General features: G+C 44.2%; 1 protein-coding gene across 2 annotated transcripts; it reads right to left on the reverse strand.

The window, feature by feature from the left end:
• Nucleotides 1–699: 699 nt before the first annotated feature.
• On the reverse strand, nt 700–20,666 carry FAM114A2 (family with sequence similarity 114 member A2). Of its 2 annotated transcripts, XR_014522273.1 has the most exons (15): nt 20,524–20,666; nt 18,157–18,365; nt 16,900–16,999; nt 16,407–16,502; nt 12,868–12,980; nt 8,513–8,647; nt 8,166–8,324; nt 7,561–7,684; nt 6,525–6,604; nt 5,525–5,653; nt 5,199–5,338; nt 3,900–3,972; nt 3,090–3,143; nt 1,137–2,424; nt 700–1,018 (listed from the first exon to the last, which is right to left on the reverse strand). XR_014522273.1 is itself a non-coding variant. In XM_083488440.1 (14 exons), the coding sequence occupies exons 2-14, from the start codon at nt 18,349–18,351 to the stop codon at nt 2,323–2,325; spliced, it is 1,500 nt and encodes a 499-aa protein (XP_083344566.1). In that variant the 5' UTR covers nt 18,352–18,365; nt 20,524–20,666; the 3' UTR covers nt 700–2,322. The 2 variants fall into 2 exon arrangements, 1 of the variants encoding a protein (XP_083344566.1); XM_083488440.1 differs by having other exon boundaries at nt 700–2,424.
• Nucleotides 20,667–20,721: the final 55 nt, after the last annotated feature.

Raw genomic sequence — 20,721 nt, forward strand, 5'->3', positions numbered from 1 at the left:
AGGCTGAGAAGATCCCCCCGTTAGAAACATATTTGCTGTATCATGAAGTAAGAGTTTTAGAGACCTGCTGTTGCATGTTCCCACTATTAAAAAAGCAAGAGGAAAACACTCAAAATGTGTTGGGAAATCATGTTAAGTGACTGCAGAATTACATCTAATGTGCAGGGGATGGAGGAGAGAAGAAGGGGGTGACAACTAGTTCCTCCCCCCCCCTCCTCCTGGTGCCTTGGGAGAAGCCTTATAATTTCTTGAACAACCAGCAAGGCTCATTACACTACAGATCTTGGATGTTGCTTGAAGATTTTTCCATTAAAATTATTAATGCCTCTTGGGATTTGTTTTCCCTTTCCTGCAATTTAACAATACACCCCCCTTTGTTTGTGTTTACAATGAAAAACACAGTTGCTGTGAGTCATGGTTTACGCAGAAGCTGTCAATTTCTGCAAAATTCTCTGTTCACAGGTTCCAGAGTCAATTTATCGAGCATATATACTCTCATCTCTCTTTATATTTCGAAACGCCTTATGCAGGACTGCCAGACTATGATACATAAGACTGTTACCTGCTACTCCTTTGCAGGATAAAGCACATTTAAGGGAACAAGCTTTAGAGCAGTACCAAGAAGTGTGATTCACCTTTTACTGACCCATCCTGGAGTAAGCATGCCTGCATCCTACAGACAATGGATAGATAGCCTGGTTTTAATGGAAAACCTTCTCTTTATTGAATCACAGAACAACATTTATTCTCTTTATATAATATAGTGCAGATTTCACAAACATACATATTTAAAATATAGATTCTTTGGTAGAAAAAGAATCTGTCCCAAACAATAGAACATTTATTGAAAGCTGAAAGACGTTTGCCCTGATGTAGCCACCATTTTGAGTGTGCTGCTGCAACGCTGCTTTTCTGAGTAACGGGGTATGCCAGTAGTCAGAGGATTTAGAAATCAGAGCAGTTTGAAGGCTGAAAAAGATACTAAAAATATTACAACAAACCAGGGATAAGCAACATGGTGCCCTCCAGATGTGGTTGGACTGCAACTCCTATCATCTCTATTGGGGATGTTGCCCAACAACATCAAGAGGGCACCATGTTCACTACCCTGGCAATAGACCAAACCTGATAAAGATGGTGAAAAATTCACTCCTAAAATAAGAGAAAAGTTGGGGGTTGGACTAGATGACCCTTCCAACTCTACAACTCCATGATACCATTTCAAACGGCTGTATCCCATGCTAGTCCTACTCAGAGTAGACCCATTGAAGTTTACAGATATGTTGACTTAAGTTCATTAATTTCAATGAGTAAGACTTAATTGGATGCAACCCAAGCCTTTTCCCTTACTAGTCAAGCACTCGTTTTATTCTCTAAGTGGGGCAAATCATAGCAAGTTGCTTGGTTGTTTAATACAAAAATATTCAGGGTGTTCCTCCCAAATTGCAAGCACAAAGGGGGAGGAAAACTTTCCCATAGCCGTGCAAGATATAAACAATGCGAAGTAATAATTCTATAAAAATAATTCTGTCCTGAAAGTCTTGGGGCCTGTCCATATGAAGCAGCAACAAACCTTTGCCTGGGCATCTAGGCAGGGATCCCACACTCCTGAATACAATGGCGCAAGAGCATTCAGCCACTTGGGATAGGGCCAAGAGGAAGAAAATACGACCGCCAACTACGTACATTTAGCCTATATTAGCTTTTTATTAGCTAGTTCTCTTTGAGCTACTTTTCATCGATCACCGGAAAGCTAGACATTCCAAGTACATTGGCCAAATCTGGTCTAAGTTTCTGTTCTATCCAAACAAGTAAGCTCAAAGAAACAGTGTCACTTGAAGAGTGATTTTTTTAGACTTCCCAATTTGTCTCTAAGGTTTGATTAATAAAAGAGACAAGGCTAGGAAGATAAGGGGCTGATCCAGGCCTTTAATGAAATCTCTTTAAAACACACATACTTGTAGTGTAACCCCATGTTTGTTCACTTGGAAGGAAGTCACACTGTGTCCTATGGAACTTACTCCCGTGTAACTGTGCCTGGTATTGCAACCTTAATGATTCTTTCGCCAGGAACCTCTGGGGAAAAAACATTAACCGGCACAGTGACAAAGCCGCCCCATACTTTGAACTTGCAACGTTGTCTGCACTTTATCTTCCTCGCTAGCCTAGGCAGATAAATGATGGCCATTCAGCAAGTTATTACTGGTCAGTGAAACACAGTCAAAACGTTTTGTATTTTGTTACAAGCTCCTATTATTTTGCTGAACCGGGGAGGTGCCGTTTATGCCGGCTGGGGCACTGCTCTAGGTGCAGAGATTTGATTTATTGCTGTGTTAACTCCGTACGAGCCTTGATGTGAGAAATCTGTAGAACTGGCAGGAGTAGCTGGAAGGCATCTTGGATGTAAGAGGCACTGTTTGAAGCCTGCAAAGAAGAACATAAAAAGGCAATCGCGCTGGGGGGGCCCTTTCCATAAAGAGTGCCTGCTAATTCTGGAGGTTAGCATTTGGTCAGCACTCAAAACCACCACTCCCCAAATCAAACACTTCAATGGAATAATGGGACATTATGCAACAAAAGGCATCTAGGAGAAAGGGCTGAGATATAGCCATGTCCCATCTGGTAGCCTACATACCATGTTCATTGAAGAGCTATACCAACCCTCCACCCACTGTCATTTGAGCAGATAGTTCATATACTTTCTACATCTGCAATCCATAAGAGTTTGGGGAGTATTAAAGATTATTTTTGTTCCAAAAATCCAAATTAAAGTTTTACAGCATAACCTCCCACAGTCTAAATGAGCAGTCAGAAATATTTCTCAACATCTTATCCTCTACTTGCCACCCAATCAGCACAACAAAAAGATTACACCACACTTAGCTCTTTCAGTAATGAGATTTCAGAAACTAGTTACATAATATGAACCAGATGCTGTAACTTTATGACAATATTCACACACACACAAGATTTCTCAACTTATTCTTTCTTCACTCCAGTCATCAGCCAGCCCACCTCAGACAAAGTCATAGCCAGTAAAAATATACATTGTTTAACTAGCTAAAATGTTCAAGTATATTGCAACTGACCTCCAAAAACACTCCAGTGATTAAAGGGTTAAGGACATCTGCCTTCTCTTCCACCTGAAAAGATTGGATATTTTAGGTTGCATTACCAAACACAGCACAAAACATCTTGAATATTATCTGATCTCCAGTCCAAAAATGATTTAAAGATACACTGATTAGATTAGCTGATAATCCATCTCACATTATTTGAAAATGCAGCTCTGATGTATTTCACATCAAAAACATGTTACATACAAAGTAAAGTCAGTTTCTCAGATGAGCTTGCAAAAATTAAAACAACAGCTGTATTACTGGGGCATCATGCTACTTGAGAGAGAAAAAGTTCAGTATGAACCAAGAGTACTGAGGGGGCTACCAGAAATTATGAACAGGAAGTTCATAATATGCAGTCAATGTCAGCCGCCAAAGGAGAGGGGGGGGGGCATAGAAACCAAGAAGATATCTCTAAAATAAGCATAGTGCAAAATGGACATTTTCCACAGACGTTGCTAAACAACAGTTTGCAAAATACTGTTATCTCACTAAGTCATATTATGATATTAATGGACTTGAATCCAATGATTTTAGTTGGTCTACACTGAGTATGACTAATTAGATTATCACCCTATGGATTTTCCCCCCCTTCTTTTCTTTTTTTAAAAAAACCTTTTAATAAAGAGAGAGTAAAGTCTAGAACTGACTGCTGCAGCCACAAGAGGCCGTAGGGTGCCTCCTCTTTTAAAACAGCAAAACAAAGGGAAATCCAGCTTTTCAGATAACTGAAGTAAGATCATACCATTGTCCAACAACTCTTTAAACTTGACTTCTTACCCCAGCAGCTGTTAAGCACGTCACAAAGCCTTTAGATACAGCCGATAGTTCTTTGCACAACACAATGGTCATTCTAAGAAAGAACAAACAGCACACAGTAAACACAAATTGAAAGAAAATTTCCTCCTTGAATGCAATGCTTTTCAATAACCGCTCTTCAAAAACAAAAGTGATTTGATGAATTAAGATTCTTTTGAAAGCATCTGCCTCCTTCAAGCTTAATTCAAGCCTGTATTCGAAAGACAGATGGTGGAGGGAACAGGGATATTTCGAATAATCTGTCAGCATCACACTCTTACCTCCCCTCGGGGGGGGGGGGGGGCTGATATGGACATCACTATTCTGTCTCATCAATCCACCACTTTGGGTGGTGAGATAAGTATAAAGTCCCCTGTGGAGTGAAAACAAGCACATGGCCCCAAAGGAGTGGTGTGATCTCCTGGCTCCACAAGCAAGCAGGAAGACAAGTCAGAACTTTGCCACCTTTGCAGCAGGAACACAACTCCATCTACACCATTGCACAGTTTGCTACTGATTGGATTTGAAATTATTTTTGTGTATGTTTTTGTTGTTAATCGCTTCTAGATGCTTTGTGAGAAGCGATTCACAAATGAAATAGATGGAAGTATTAAGCAATCTGCCTCCTCCCTGTTTTCCCCACCCCTAGTTCTCTGCTCCAGACTGCAGAATCCATGGCTGCATTTGATTTTTTAAAACGCAGAGGAAAACAACATATAAGCGGGGGCAGTATGCAATGGACTTATTCCGTTGGCATAAAAATTTATGCATGCACAAGGAAACTTTCCTCCGCTCCCCAAATCTGCTCTGGAACAGATTAAAGGGGTGATTGGGAAGAGGAGAGGGTAGAAGTTCCATTACAGAAGCAAAATTTTTTGCATCAATGAAATGAGTGGTGTAGAGCTACTTTGGATACAACTCTTGAGTATAGTTTGGCCTAATAGTTCTCTAATATCAAAATCAAGAGAAATGGAACAGTAGTATCAAAGCCAGCAACAAGGATTCGACAGTGGTACCTCGGGTTACACACGCTTCAGGTTACACACTCCGCTAACCCAGAAATAGTGCTTCAGGTTAAGAACTTTGCTTCAGGATGAGAACAGAAATCGGGCTCCGGAGGCACAGCGGCAGCAGGAGGCCCCATAGGTAAAGTGGTGCTTCAGGTTAAGAACAGTTTCAGGTTAAGAACAGACCTCCGGAACGAATTAAGTACTTAACCCGAGGTACCACTGTACTTATCACCTTATACACAGCAGAGTGGCCAAGAGTGATCAACCTTACTGTGAAAGGGCTTTGGCCCGATCTAGGGCTAACACCTCTTGCTCCTGCCCGTGAAGAACCAGAGCTGCAGTTTTGTGGAACGCTTCGATAGAATAAGCTGTCAATTCAGCCAGGCTCCTGATCGCACATGCGTGAACTTCCTGCAGAAGTTAGAAAAAGATAAATAAATTATTGTGCTACTTTCCCACCCAATTCCATCCCACAGGCTTCATGCAGAGATTGTAACTGCAAGCATGAAGCAGCATGCTGTCAGCTATGAGCTTAGATTATATAAGCGCATTGACAGCTAGACAGCAGTGCAATATTCCTTCGGTTAAAATGATTACCTCTACTGATTTTTTATCCTCTTGCTCAGCATCCCCGGAGCCCACTTGCTGGTCTCCTTCGTTCGGCGTTTCTTGTTTTGCAGTTCGCGCGCTGAGGCTCTTTGTCAATTCATGAGCGGAGTTCCTTGCCTGTCCAAGAGGAAGCAGAAACACACCAGCACATCACCAAAAGGAGAGGCAGGACCATCATGATCATGCTGCACATGGAGGAAGTACAACTGCCTCTGGAACGAAACTACGCAATGGGGAACATAATTTTTGTTGCATTGACACCTGCAGTTGTTCTAACCTAATTTCAATGTGCTGATTTCATATCTGAAGTGGGTTTTGTTCTGGAAGCTCGAGGTTTTTTTGCAATTCATGTTTTTCACTTTTCACCATAATTTTTGTTTTTCACAATGCAAGAATTCAATATTTTATTAAACACATAGCCAAAGCAGTACAATATGAGTATAAATGTAAGTGACTTACATAGCATTGAACATGACATGTACAGCATTGAAAATGACATGTATATCTCTGTACAGCTGAAGGTATGCAAAAAAATGTATTCCCTTGGGATGCACAGTATACTGGGGAACAATTTTTCCCCCCATTTTCTTTTGCATGAGATTTTTCAACTGTTCTTATATGTTCTTTCAATGCTGGTTTCAAATCTGAAATTATTTCTGTGTACATGCGATAGTTATCTTTCAATTTCCAACTCTTGCCGATATGTCATATTTACACTGGGGATAAGTGGACACTGACATGTTGATCTACCCTAACCACATGGTAATTATTGTTTTGCAAACCTAGTTTTTCTTTATTTTTACAGTTTTGTAACCTAAATATTTGTATTTTTCAGATCGGACCATGGCTTCTTCAAGTAGACAAAAATGTGTAAACAAGCCTGATGCCTTTTGTGGCTGCTACACACTTCCTCGTCAAAGACGCAATATAACAGCGTTTGTGAGGCGTACCTAACAGCCAAAAGATGACAAAAAAAACACTCACTCACTTGGGTTAGTTTGGCTGGTGTTGTAGAGACTCGTAATTGTGAAAAGAGATCTCCTACTTCCTTTGTGAAGTCTTCCTCCTCTGAAAGCAAGAGATGACAGGTGCTGAATGCTACATCTAATCATCGACATTAAAACTTACTAAATTGCATTTGAATTTTGCATTTGTACTCATTTCTGTCCTTTTGTATAAATAGCTTTGCTTTACAAATACCGTATTTTTCGCTCTATAAGACGCACCAGACCACAAGACACACCTAGGAGGAAAACAAGAAAAAAAAATTCTGAATCTCAGAAGCCAGAGCAGCAAGAGGGATCGCTGCGCAGTGAAAGCAGCAATCCCTCTTGCTGTTCTGGCTTCTGGGATAGCTGCACAGCCTGCATTCGCTCCATAAGACCCACACACATTTCCGCTTACTTTTTAGGAGGGAAAAAGTGAGTCTTGTAGAGCAAAAAATACGGTATCTTAGTCTCCTTAAAATCTACCAAGAGGGACAGCCTCCTGCTCAAGGATTTGTATTAGAATGGTCTTCTTCCCCTTTATGTCAGGAACGATGAAGGAGATTATCCTGGGGAGCTTAGCAGTGCTTCTCTTGCGCAAGTCCACAAGACTTCTGCTGCGGTTTTCATGATCCCACTGATCAACTGCAATATCCTTCATTTAAGCTTTGGATCACAGACTCAAAGAGTGAGTGAGTCAGAATACCAGTAGTGATTAACCAAGAGCCTGATGACATAGATAATCTTGCCAAAGGTATTCACTTGAAGAAGCTGGAAGTGCACAGAGTAGTCAATTAACAGCCTGTGTTATCTGCATCTCCTGCAAAGCTTCCAGAGAACTGTCCACTGTCAGAAACAGAATAATGGTAAGGTGGACCATTGATAGGACTTAATGGACTGGTTCATATGCTTAGTTTTCCATCTTTCATGTGTTATTGCACCACACTCATAACGGAATGGCTGAACTCACCATTCAGTCATTTTACTTTTGCTATTCAGTCTACTGTTACTTTTGCAAGTGGGAATTCTTGTAATTACCCTTCTTTTCTTCCTCTTCATCATCATAAAATTCAGCTAACGAAAACGCTTCTTTGAGCTGTTCCAGTTCGGCCTTCAAAGTATCTAACTCATCTCCGGAGAGGGCGCTTATCACCGACTTCACCTGATTTAAAAGGAAGGAAAGCCACAAAGAGAACCGTAAACCCACCAGCCAGAAACGCTTGATATTTGGTGTGAAAAGTTAAGGTGGCAGCACTAATGACAAGCTGACTACGGAAAGCAGTTCACTCTTTGAGAAAGGGAGCTCTGTGTTTGGCATATTCCCTCACAGCAGAGAGAGAAGGTGTGTGTGTAAAAATATCAAACCTGCTCTACCTTGCAGTGCCATTGATTTTTACTCTCAATGGCTCAGGCATTCGGAGCAACAAAGATCGAGAAAGCTCTTATTTTAATAAAAAACACTACACAAGGGGTAAAGAAACAGCAGGGGAGGGCAGGGAGAGGTGTTTTTCCTGCATTTACTGGCTTTCATTTACTGATGCTTGTGTGGAATCCATAAAAGGGCTCATCTGCCAGAGTTTAAAGAAATATTCATTTTTATTCCTCCTCAACTGTAAAAAAAGGAAATTGCTCAGGGCCATTACCTTTGATTCACTCTCTCTGGAAAGCATCTCTAAAGCTTCCAAATGAGAAAGACCCTGAAACTCATCAAAAAGTAGCCCATAATGGGCTTTCTTCTCTGTAGCCATGGAAACCTCAGTAGCTGTCCGCTGTTCTTCTCTCTCCTTTGCCTCTCGCAAGATCTACAAATGGAAAAGTTGAAGCGTTAACGCTGGTGCATGTATATAGAAACACACACAAAGGAAAGGTTCGTCCTGAAATATCTGGTGTTCTGCTGTGAACAGCTCTAGGGACTGATCATTTGCCATTAAGGGAATTCAGGAAGAAGCTACTCTTTGTTGCTGTGTGGAAGCTTGAAGTTAGCCAATACCTGAGAAAGTGTGGAATTTCTGATCATCAGGCCTTTTGTTTTCTTAAAACCAGGGTCACCTTCAGCTATCACATCCATGGTCTTCTTACCAATGAATTCTAATGCATCCAAACTTCCACTAATAACAGTCTTCCCCTAAAAGTGGGGCAGAGTAAGGTGGGAAGCAAGAGAAAAAGAGTAAACATTTGATTGATGGAGTTTACTTAGGTGCTGCATTTCCACAATAAGCTGCACCCAAAGAGGCTTACAGCACACATTCAAAACATCAAAATACAGAGCATTGGAAATACAACTATACAAAACACAGAGCATGTCAGTAAATTCAAAAATTTGAAGGAACAGAGATCAAAACTCAAGTCAGAAAGGACTTGAAGGATTTAGCTTCAACCGGCTCCCACGTAACCATCCAGCCACAGCTTCCAAACATCTGGTCAGTGTGTCTGGGGCCGAGTCAGGATGGCCATCCATCAACAGATAGAGTTGGGTGTCATCAGCATACTGATGGCAACCCAGCTCAAAACTCCGGACAAGCTGGGCAAGGGGGCGCATAAAGATGTTGAAAAGCATCGGGGAGAGTATCACACCCTGAGGTACTCCACACACCAAGGAGTGGCGCAATGACAATTCCCCCCCAAGCACCACCCTCTGTCCCCGACCAGAGAGAAACGAGCGCAGCCATTGAAGGACTGTGCCCTGGATCCCCACGTTGGCAAGGGGGTGGTCCAGAAGTTCGTGATCAACCATGTCGAAAGCTGCTGACAGATCTAGAAGAATCAGCAGCCCCGACCCGCCTCGATCCAGTTGTCTACAAAGATCATCTGTTAGGGCAACCAGAGCCACCTCGGTCCCATGACCAGCGCGGAAGCCGGACAGGAATGGATCCAGAGCCGATGTTTCATCCAGAAACCCACCAAGCTGTTCAGCAACCGCTCTCTCAATCACCTTACCCAGGAACGGAAGATTCGAAACCGGGCAGTAATTGGATAGATCTAAAGGATCTAATGATGTTTTCTTTAAGAGCGGGCGCACCACTGCCTCCTTCAGTTCCCCTGGGAATGTCCCCCTGCCGAGGGACAAATTGATGATATCCCCCAGGAGGGCCCGCACCTCGTCTGGACATGCTCCAATCAGCCAAGACAGGCACGGGTCGAGAGGACAGGTGGTGGGCTTTCCAGCTCGGAGGAGTCTGTCCACATCGGCTGGGGATATCCGGTCGAAGTGGTCCAATACTGGACCCGAGGACAGTCGAGGGGCCTCCAGTTCCTTTATTGTATCCAAATTGGCAGGGAGGTCATGGCGGAGCAACAAGACCTTCTCCGCAAAAAAGCTCGCAAATGCCTCACAGCTGAGTGTCAAATTGTTATTTAAATTTGGCTGTCCCTCAAGGGACGTTAAAGACCTGATTATACTAAATAATTGCGTCGGGCGAGAGCTAGCAGATGCAATGGAGGCCGAGAAGTAAGACTTCTTAGCAGCCTTCACCGCCATCTCGTAGGTTTTCATAAAAGCCCTATAAGATGTTCTTGAGGCTCCGTCACGGGCACCCCGCCATACTCGTTCTAGCCGTCTGAGGTCCCGCTTCATTTTCCGGAGCTCCTCGGTAAACAAGGGAGCCCGTTTTCTGCGGGGTCGCAGAGGGCGCTAAGGTGCGATCTCATCGATGGCTGCCAGGAGCTGGGCATTCCAGCCCTCAACAAGCTCAGTCAATGAGTCGCCAGGGGGAGCAAGGTCCCACAAGGCTTGGCGGAATCTATCAGGGTCCATCAGCCTCTGCGGGCGAGCCCAAATCGGCTCACCACCTAAGCAGGGTGGGGGTGGAAAGTCAATCCTGGCTTTCAGAGCGTAGTGATCAGACCATGGCACCTTCATCGAAGGAGACATGATCACATCTATACCTACGCCAAAGATCAAATCCAGTGTGTGGCCTGCTTGATGTGTTGGGCCCGAAACAAACTGGGAGAGCCCTAGTGTCGCCATGAAAGACACCAGGTCCAGAGCCTGTGAGGAGGGAGTGGCATCAGCGTGGATGTTGAAGTCCCCCAATACCAATAGGTTAGGGAACTCCAAGGCCCAGCCGGCCACCGCCTCCAATAGGCCTGACAGGGTGGCTGCTGGTGTGCTAGGTGGCCGGTACACCAACCAGTCAGCCAAGCTCTCCTTGGAGCCCCACACTAGGCCAACACATTCAATGCCGGGGATCGATGGCGATGGTAGAGCCCTGAAAGGACAATCTTCCCGGATTAATAATGCCACCCCTCCCCCCCCGGCCCACAGTCTGTGACTGGTGGAGGACGGAGAAACCCGGGGGTGCCATCCCTCGTAAGGTAACTGTTGCCCCTTCGCGCACCCAGGTCTCTGTCACACAAGCCAGGTCGACCCCCTGCGAGATAAAGAAATCTCGCAGGGTGGCGGTTTTGTTGCCTATAGACCTGGCATTGCACAGCACCAGTGACGTAGGTGAGTAATCCTTACTCACCCTACCCTCGTCCCTCGGGATGGGGCACAGATTGGAAGGGGTACGAGCGTATCCATATCCCGGTCCCCTTCGCCTATAACATCTGCCCCCACCGCCATACCTCCCTCGCCCCTCCACGGTAGCAATCCCAAGCCTCATAGTAGCCTCCATTGACGGCAATTAATGTTCTTTCGCAGCCTAAAACAATAAAACCTTAAAACAATAAAAACAAAAACAACCCAGAAAACAAAAAAACAATGCAAATAAAAACTGCAAAAATTACAAATTCATCAAAATCTAACAAATTCCCAAGCCCACCCAAACATCCATCCCACCCCCATATATAAAAAATCTAAAGGGAAAGGAAAATTTTAAAACATGTTAAAAAGAACTCTGCACCCCTCCGGGTCCTCCTGGGCAGTAGCAGCATCAGTGGCAACAACCGTCCTTGTGAGGCCCCACCCTGGGCCAGATAGTAAGTGGCAGGAAGGAGCAGGGCCCTCAGGCACTCACACAGGAGAGTCCTCCTGGGCAGCAGAGCAGTCCTTTTGAGGCTTCAGGCTCCGCCCCAGGCCAGATGGTAAGTGGCAAGAGCAGGGCCCTCAGACACTCACACAGGGGAGTCCTCCTGGGCAGCAGAGCAGTCCATTTGAGGCTTCAGGCCCCGCCCCAGGCCAGATGGTAAGTGGCAAGAGCAGAACCCTCAGACACTCACACAGGGGAGTCCTCCTGGGCAGCAGAGCAGTCCATTTGAGGCTTCAGGCCCTGCCCTGGGCCAGATGGTAAGTGGCAAGAGCAGGGCCCTCAGACACTCACGCAGGGGGCCAGCAGGGGGGTGGTTTCTGGCTCAGACTGTAGACTGTAGTGGGAAAAAGCTATCAGGGGAGGAAATATAGGCTAAAGTGGTGCCTCGCAATACGAAAATAATTCGTTCCGCGAGTCTTTTCGTCTTGCGATGTTTTTCATCTTGCGAAGCACGGTCCGTCGCAACTGCGCCTCTTCAAGCGGCTTTTAAAAAAAAGCGCAAGACGTTTTTGTCTTGTGAAGCAAGCCCATAGGGAAATTCATCTAGCGAAGCAAAGCAAAACCGAAAAACCCTTTCGTCTAGCAAGTTTTTCGTCTTGCGAGGCATTCGTCTTGCAGGGCACCACTGTACTTCAGAATACCAGCATGTTAGGAATACATCACTTCTCTAAATGAAATAAAGCGTTACAAAGTTCAGCAACATCACTAATTGCTAGCAAAGTCCACAGAATACTACAAATCCAAATCTTTATTGCTTAGCCAAAGGTCCTTACCACCACAAAGCACCATGCAATGTACCATTTGCTAATGTACTTGTATACTTTCAGGATATTTCACTCCACTCCAATTAAACATCAGTTCTAGACTAAGGAATTCATTGAGATTGGTGCCCAGGGGAGTCCCCTGTGTGAGTGTCTGAGGGCCCTGCTCCTTCCTGCCACTTACCATCTGGCCCAGGGCAGGGCCTGAAGCCTCATTCATTGAGATTGGTCTTAAGCACGCAGCAGGAAATCCTCCTTTATGAAGGAATGCCGTCAAGACATTCCAGATTTTACATCTCAAGGATAAAATGCCCACTTCTACTCAGACGCCAATCAAAAACTTGTTCTTATCATATACAGCTGCTAGACAGGTCACAAGCAACTAATTACCCACCAATAAGTTATGATAATGCATATTACACAACACTACAGAATCATTTGATGATTTAATGAGCCATTGCGCAGCATCAACCAACCGCTTGAATCAGGTTTTCCACTACCCAGAATTCAAAATGAAAGACAAGCTTCCAATAAATAAATAAATAAATTCAATAAATAAATAAATAATAAAATAAGCTGGTGTTAATTGATATATTGCTTGCAGTCTCACTCACTGTGCTCTGAACAGCAGCAGAGATGGTAGAAAACATTCCAAATGCACCACTAATAGGCGAGGGATTTTCAGTTTCTTCTTTGCCATCATTGCCTTCTTCAGAGTTTTGGATTTCTGAAACAAGGGGAAGGGAATAGGATTTAAGTGGTGTGTGGGCCAAACTTAGCCTGTGAGGGATTTAAATTTGACCTACTAGGCCATTTTCTCCAAACCGTGCACACCTCTCCACACCTGACTTCATTTGTGGTGCCAGGTGTGGGGCAAGCAGAGATAGAATCATAGAATCGGAAGAGACCACAAGGGCCATCAAGTCCAACCCCCTGCCAACCAGGAAACACCATCAGAGCACTCCTGACATATGGTTGTCAAGCCTCTGCTTAAAGACCTCCAAAGTAGGAGACTCCACCACACTCCTTGGCAGCAAATTCCACTGTCGAACAGCTCTTACTGGCAGGAAGTTCTTCCTAATGTTTAGGTGGAATCTTCTTTCTTGTAGTTTGGATCCATTGCTCCGTGTCCGCTTCTCTGGAGCAGCAGAAAACAACCTTTCTCCCTCCTCTATGTGACATCCTTTTATATATTTGAACATGGCTATCATATCACCCCTTAACCTCCTCTTCTCCAGGCTAAACATGCCCAGCTCCCTTAGCCGTTCCTCATAAGGCATCGTTTCCAGGCCTTTGACCATTTCGGTTGCCCTCCTCTGGACACGTTCCAGTTTGTCAGTGTCCTTCTTGAACTGTGGTGCCCAGAACTGGACACAGTACTCCAGGTGAGGTCTGACCAGAGCAGAATACAGTGGCACTATTACTTCCCTTGATCTAGATGCTATACTCCTATTGATGCAGCCCAGAATTGCATTGGCTTTTTTAGCTGCCGTGTCACACTGTTGGCTCATGTCAAGTTTGTGGTCAACCAAGACTCCTAGATCCTTTTCACATGTACTGCTCTCAAGCCAGGTGTCACCCATCTTGTATTTGTGCCTCTCAATTTTTTTTGCCCAAGTGCAATACTTTACATTTCTCCTTGTTAAAGTTCATCTTGTTTGTTGATGCAGCAGCTCCCAATGCACAATCCAGCCCCTTTATTGACCCCCCAATTGTCCATTGGCAAAGGAAAGCAGGCTTTGATTTTTCCACCCATCAACTGATGAGTAGTAGAGCCAAAGGTCAGGTGAATGAGTTCCCTTGCACTCCTTACTCCTAGGGTTGTGCGTGGTCCCTACTTCAAAGCACCCAATCAGCTGACATCACTGTGATGTCAAGTGATTGAAAGGTGGTTACCACCACCTACCTGTGTAATTTGAAAAGGATCTGGTCAAAGAGCCAAAAAGGTTCTCCACCCTGGTTTAGAACAGAGGGAGGGTGAAATGTAAAAATGTCTGCTGGGCAATTGTTTTACCCTTTTTAATATATGCAATTGTTTCTATGGTATTGTGAAATTGCTGCAAGATGCTTTATAGGAAGTGATTCATTAAATAAATAAAGGTATATACCAAATCTAAGATCTCTCTCTCTCTCTCTCTCTCTCTCTCTGAATTGCATAAAATTGATGCTTCTATGAAAAAGAGGCGGCAAATAAGGTCCCAAGCATCTTTTTTAATATATTTGTGATAATGCCACATAAAACTCATACAGTATCACAGATGTAGTGCCAACATGGATGTAGAGCATCACAGATGTAGTGCTTAATATCACAAACCTGTTGCCAATCTGATCTTCGTGTGACAAAATCCATAGTTGACTTCAGGGTCAGTGATAAAACAGCTACTTGATAGAAATCCAGGAATTCAGAAGTTTGTGTTCGACACTTGTGATTAAAAGGCAGTTCAACATTTTGTGACCCATGAGGTCATAATTTGAAAACTGACTTGGATAAGCATGTGTCTTTAAGAAATGGCAGATCTTTCCTTTATTTCTGTTTCCCAAATGATGTTTTCTGAATACGGCCAAGTAGTCCTATTTTTATTTTGGGTTGAATCCAAAGCTTGAGTTCATGAGTCACACAGTCCTTGCCATGAGTTCCAAATCTGTTCCAGAGGGTTGGGGGACCCACAAGAATAGAACTGGGGTGTGCATAGGAAGCTGCAGTGGGGATGAGAGGAGGTGAAAGTCCCCTAATGCAAATATTGGATTCTGCCCTCTGCCTCCATGTCTACTTTTACAATTGACATTCTACAATGAAGGAATCTGGTGTTATAGTAACAGTACCATCCTAGGCAAGGACTTAGGTTGCACATAATGCTAAGCCAAACCATGACTTACTGTGAATGCATGAGTGTGCAAGTACTAACAGTAGAAATAAGGTCTGCTTTGACACCCACACCTACACACCCAGATGGTTTGGCTTAGCGTTACATCCAAATCCATAGTCATGGTTTGTGTCTTTCAGACAAACCACAAGCAGCAAGGCAAGAACAAACCTTGGCTACAGCTTGTCTGAGTGAGACCAACCACAAGTCTGGATTTGGACAGACCAGCAAGCCAGACGATGGCTGAGCTTCAGCAAGATGAAGATCACAGGAAGAGTGAAGCGGGTTGCAGTTTTTACTGTTAGTACCTGCACACCAACACACCAATGCTTAGCCATGCTTTGGCTTAGTGCTGCAATGTATCTAGGGCTTGATGCAGAGATATTCATGTGCAAAAGGACAATACCTGAAATCAAAAGAGCTTCTTTAGGTGCAGTCAAGAATTTGGGCAAGACCAGTGTAGTGTGACACTCCCTTTCCGACCAAAAGCAGACACATATGTCATCATCACAAGCTAACTTGAAAGTCCCCTTGATTTTTCAATAGCTTGCTATGGGGAACTGCTCTTTAAAACGAGTTCAAAGCCCCTTTGAGTGCATGGAAATAAAAGTAAAGGTAAAGGAACCCCTGACCGTTAAGTCCAGTCACGGATGACTCTGGGGTTGCGATGCTCATCTCGCTTTACTGGCCGAGGGAGTCGGCGTTTGTCTGCAGACAGTTTCCTGGTCATGTGGCCAGCATGACTAAGCCGCTTCTGCCAAACCAGAGCCGTGCACAGAAATGCCGTTTACCTTCCCGCCGGAGTGGTACCTATTTATCTACTTGCACGTTGACGTGCTTTCGAACTGCTAGGTTGGCAGGAAATAGTAATGCAATTATTTGAATCCCAGCCAATCTACGCCAGTAGTTTCACATGCAATAAGCTGATAAATATGCATTTAATTTGATTTGGACCAGTAGTCATTTACACTATACAGCAAAGAATCCTCATGTGCAAAGGCACCTCCCATAGCCATATAGGAGGTGCCAGTGCTAGATAAGACATAGGCTATGGGCTGTAGCTCCCATTTCTTTGTGTATGTCTTGGATAAAAGGAGGCAAGGGAAGCTGATACTTATGAAGAGCCTCACAATCTGTAAGTAAACTAGTGACAGCAAAATAGCAGCTTCTATTGAAATATATAACAGATTCCCTTGTACAAGAAGTAATAGCATTAAAACAACAACATCCATCATAGTACCACAAGGGGCAAACTTCAAATAGTTTATATATTTTTAATAGAAACCAACCTTCCCCAACATCTTTAGCCTCAGAAGATAATTCAGTAGGGCTGGGGATCCCAAGGGATGTCTCTGCTTTTTCAATGACATTTGAGATTCCGTGACCTAAAGAAAGCAGAGATGTTACTTTAGTCCAAAGGTAAAATGAATTACTTCAACAAGCAAGCAGAGGCCAAGTCAGCAAGATGAATTGCTCCAGGCAGTATGCTGCATTTGAAAAGCACAATGAATTGCCCAATCAAGCCAGTAGCTTAAAATTTCCCTCTTTTTCCTTTGTTTAAGAGACAGCACACATTGCAACCTTTCAACTTCTATGCTGCTGCTTACATTTTTACCATGTTTAATCTGCCACTAATTAATTTTCTTCTGTTGTTTTCTATATAGAACATTTTGCACTTGTCACTTTTAACTTCTAAAGGTAAAAAAGAAAAAGAAAAGCAATTTTGAGCAGACCCAATTTATTTGATTCGGATTGTATAGCTTAGGTTTCGGGCAGCCTCACCTACGGTAGCCACTGTAGCAGAAGCAGTCGAGAGCAATGATTTTCCCCAGCTCCCCCAGTAACTCCATCCTGTCTGCGACCCTTCCATGGAACTGGAACCCTGGGGAAGAAACGAAATGACATTACCAACTGTACTATTGAAATTAAACATCCAGTTTAACCAAAATTCATTTCCAGACAGGAAAACCAAGTCATTCAGGAATTTTTATAGCAACACAAGTCTTGAACCTTGCCATATGGGCATCCAGTATATATGTTTTAAATAGGTGTCACATGCTGTTGGCCATCTACCCCCATCAGCAGTCTAGCTGCTGCATTCTGCACTAGCTACTTACCAATGCATGGTCTACAGCGGCCAAGTTATCCCAGTCCAGACACAGTCATAGCTGGCAAACAAGGCAAAGCTGGTAAAAGGCACATGCCCTCAAAATATGCTCTAGGGCAGTGGTTCCCAACCTTTTTTTAGCCATGCCCCACCTAAGCAACTCTAAAATCCTGATGCCCCCCCCCCCCATGACATATCATTCTTATTATTCAAAAAGTGAACTATTCACATGGAGGAAACCTAAAAGGCCATTAACTGCTAACAAGTCATTCTTGATTTGTCCCCCTTAAAAATAAAGTTGCCCCCTGTGGGGCATGTGCCCCACATTAGCAACCACAGCTCTGGGGGGTCCAGAGCAGATTGTGGGTGTATATGGGGAAGAGAGAAAGGCGAAGTCACATTGCACTAGCAGGAACCCGCTCAAGCAGTGTTAGATTCCACCATACATCGTTTTATTAAATAATTTTTTAAAATAATTAATTAAACGAAAATTAAGCAGAGAAGAACGCAGGTCATTGCTTGTATCCCTTTTGACAGGTTCCATCCTGCTTAAAGCACTCAGTTTGTCTCAGCCTTTACTGACTCTCACAGTTCTGACCGAGTAAGGTAGCAAAATCAACAACAGGGTTTTGCCACTGTGCTGTCCGCTGCTACATCCATCCACATCTTCTTAGCCCATCATAAGTTACACAAGTCTGACTCCTGCTTTCCCTATGTCTCAAACAGGTCCAACAAGATGAATGTTAACGATGCACCTTACTATTTAGCACACAGGACAAATGCAGAACACAGACATCCACATCTCACAGTTCCACACTTCATTCAAATGGATCTTCTTGGCCCATTTGAATGTATAGGGAATGTATAATATTAAAATGTGAATGTTGTTGGGGTAAATGAGAATTTACTGATAGCAGGCTTAGCACCAATACCTGTACATTCTGACCCAGTGGCTGTTGTACAATACTGGGCTCAGAGATTTTTGCTTCAGGCCTTTTCCGTGTCATAGCCACAAGCTCAGCTTCCTCTCCATTAGTCTCAGTGGGTTCTGCCTCCTCTGTCTTCTGAACATTTTCCTCTAGTTCATGAGCAACTTCATTCAAGGGTTCATTATCCTTTTGGGACATGACCACAGCATACCCTAGATTTATAAAGAATTATTGTTAAAACACATACAAGAAGTTTAACAAGATAAATGGCATTTTGGGGGGAATAAACTTAACTGGAATATTTTCTGGTGGCCTACATAGGTTGCGGAGTAATTTAACATGTTTGGATCATATATACTTTTGGTGTCAATCTGCGCTCCTTACAAAAAAATAATCCTAGTATGTGTTTCCCTAGCAAGGGCAGTCATGGGAATGTGGGAGTTAATTACATTTTTTAAGTGTCCTAATTTGATTGGCATTGTACCCATTCATTATGATACTAATTCTATGAGACAATGCATTTTGAAAACAAAGTATTTTCCGTAGAAAAATATAGCAGTTGAAAACTTCCCACCATTGCTCACTACTAGTCCCAGCGTATAGGGGATCTAAAATCCAGGTTATGTCCAGTTGTGAAATTCTACATAATGAAACTACATGGCCCAGTTAGTACAGTAGCTACTCAAAACATTTTTCTTAAGATTGTTGTGCATTCCAAAATGTATTCACTTGGACTTGAAGTGTCCTCCCATTCACCAATGGCTCTTTGATCCAGCAAAAACTTCCATAAACAGAAGGCAAGAGGCAATTTTTTGACTCTTTCGCTCTGAAGATTCCTGTGCCTCTCCCCCGTGTCTGTTCTAGACGGCTGACTGGTGGGGCAGAGGTCTTCAGGAGACAGGGACTGATACACACAAGTCACTCCACTCCCATTTTTCTTCATGTGTGTGCTAACAACATCGGTGAGCATTCCGCAATATTGTGGGGGGAAATAAAAGATGACCATACCATATTCTCTCCCTCTCTCTCTCTCTCACACACACACACACTTCAGATATGCAGAACCACAAATATGTCTCTTCCTCTCTCTGTCCACGTGCATGACACAGGGCAGACAGCCCATTTCCCAAACATTTGCTCTTCTCGGGTCATATCACTTACCCCCCAAGTGACCTGTCAGCCTTCTATTACAGTTTAACATTACTGAATGACATCAGTGTGTTCAGTTGTATACAACACTGTTGTGAATAATAAAAAAGAAGGGAGGAAAACTGGATTTATTCAGGGTGGGGGTATTAGGCAGCAGCTAAAATAGCCTTCTGCTTAAACACTAGCCTGGTAGCTTTGTTGTTGTTTAGTTGTTTAGTCGTGTCCGACTCTTCGTGACCCCATGGACCAGAGCACGCCAGGCACTCCTGTCTTCCACTGCCTCCCGCAGTTCAGTCAAACTCATAGCCTGGTAGCTATACAGGTGGCAAGAAATGACATATAGGCAAATGCATTGAATACCATATGGGTGAGTGAGGGAGCTGTTGGAGGAGGAACTCTGCACCTAGTATAGAAACCAGGGAAGCTGCCTTCTCCTCCCCTCTGGAGTCTAGCACAGAAACACAAGATGCTGCTTCAGGAAGGCTGGTGATCTCTGCCCCTCCTTGGGCAACACCCAACAGGCTACTAAAAAAACTAACTCCTTTTCTTGGCAGGCCGCTAACTTTTGTGCGCTTATTTGCAAGGCTAAGCTAAACATGAATCAAAAAGAACTTTTTAAGAGCTATGCCATAGAACCATTAAAAACAAAGCAAAAAAAAAAGTATCAAAAAAAGAAAGAAAGTACAATTGTTAATGGAAAGTGGCAGACAGTAAGTACTGGAAATGCAGCAACTGTTGATACTGTAAAAGATCAACCTGAGGCTACAGCTGGCAAACAGAGCGAGAGATTGCTTTCTCCACACTTAAGAGAAAACACACGCTTTATGGAGCTGCTTTCAAATGGAGAACGGTGTGGGTGGGTCAGTGGGGGGGGGGAGAAGAGGGACCCCCAAAACCCGCAGCGCCCCCTGGAAACCCGTAAGTGGGTCAGGGATTTCGCACCGGGGCTCTCGCTCCTCCCTTCCGCGGATGCTCAACAGGCAGGCCCAGGGCTGCTTCAAGAGGTCGGGACGGGGAAAGCCCCATCACAGGGAGGGACCCCAACAGAGGGACATCCCCACCCCTGAAGGGGAAGCCTCACTCCGCCCTTTGGTTTGGGGGACGGTGACAAGCGCCCTCCGCCCCCAGTCATCTCCTGTGAAGGTTTCGGCCAAGCATTGCTGCTGCTCCCCAGGGCGGGCGGCGTTGTAGGGACACGTAGAAGAGAGTCGCGCAACTTACAGGCAACACAAACAAACCGGGCAACTCGCGGTCCGCCGCCTCCGCCTCGTCGGTTTCCACCCGCCAGAGGCCTTCCCCGTCCCCACCGCAGCCACGTCTCAGCAAGTCAGGCACAGGCGCCTCTCCCCCAGCATAAACACCGACGGACGGTCCTCCGAACCATAGAGGCGGCGGGAAAGAACGGCGGCGCGTGGGGGT

The sequence above is a fragment of the Podarcis liolepis genome, assembly GCF_965112155.1.
Source record: "Podarcis liolepis genome assembly, chromosome: 2".
Taxonomy (NCBI): domain Eukaryota; kingdom Metazoa; phylum Chordata; class Lepidosauria; order Squamata; family Lacertidae; genus Podarcis; species Podarcis liolepis.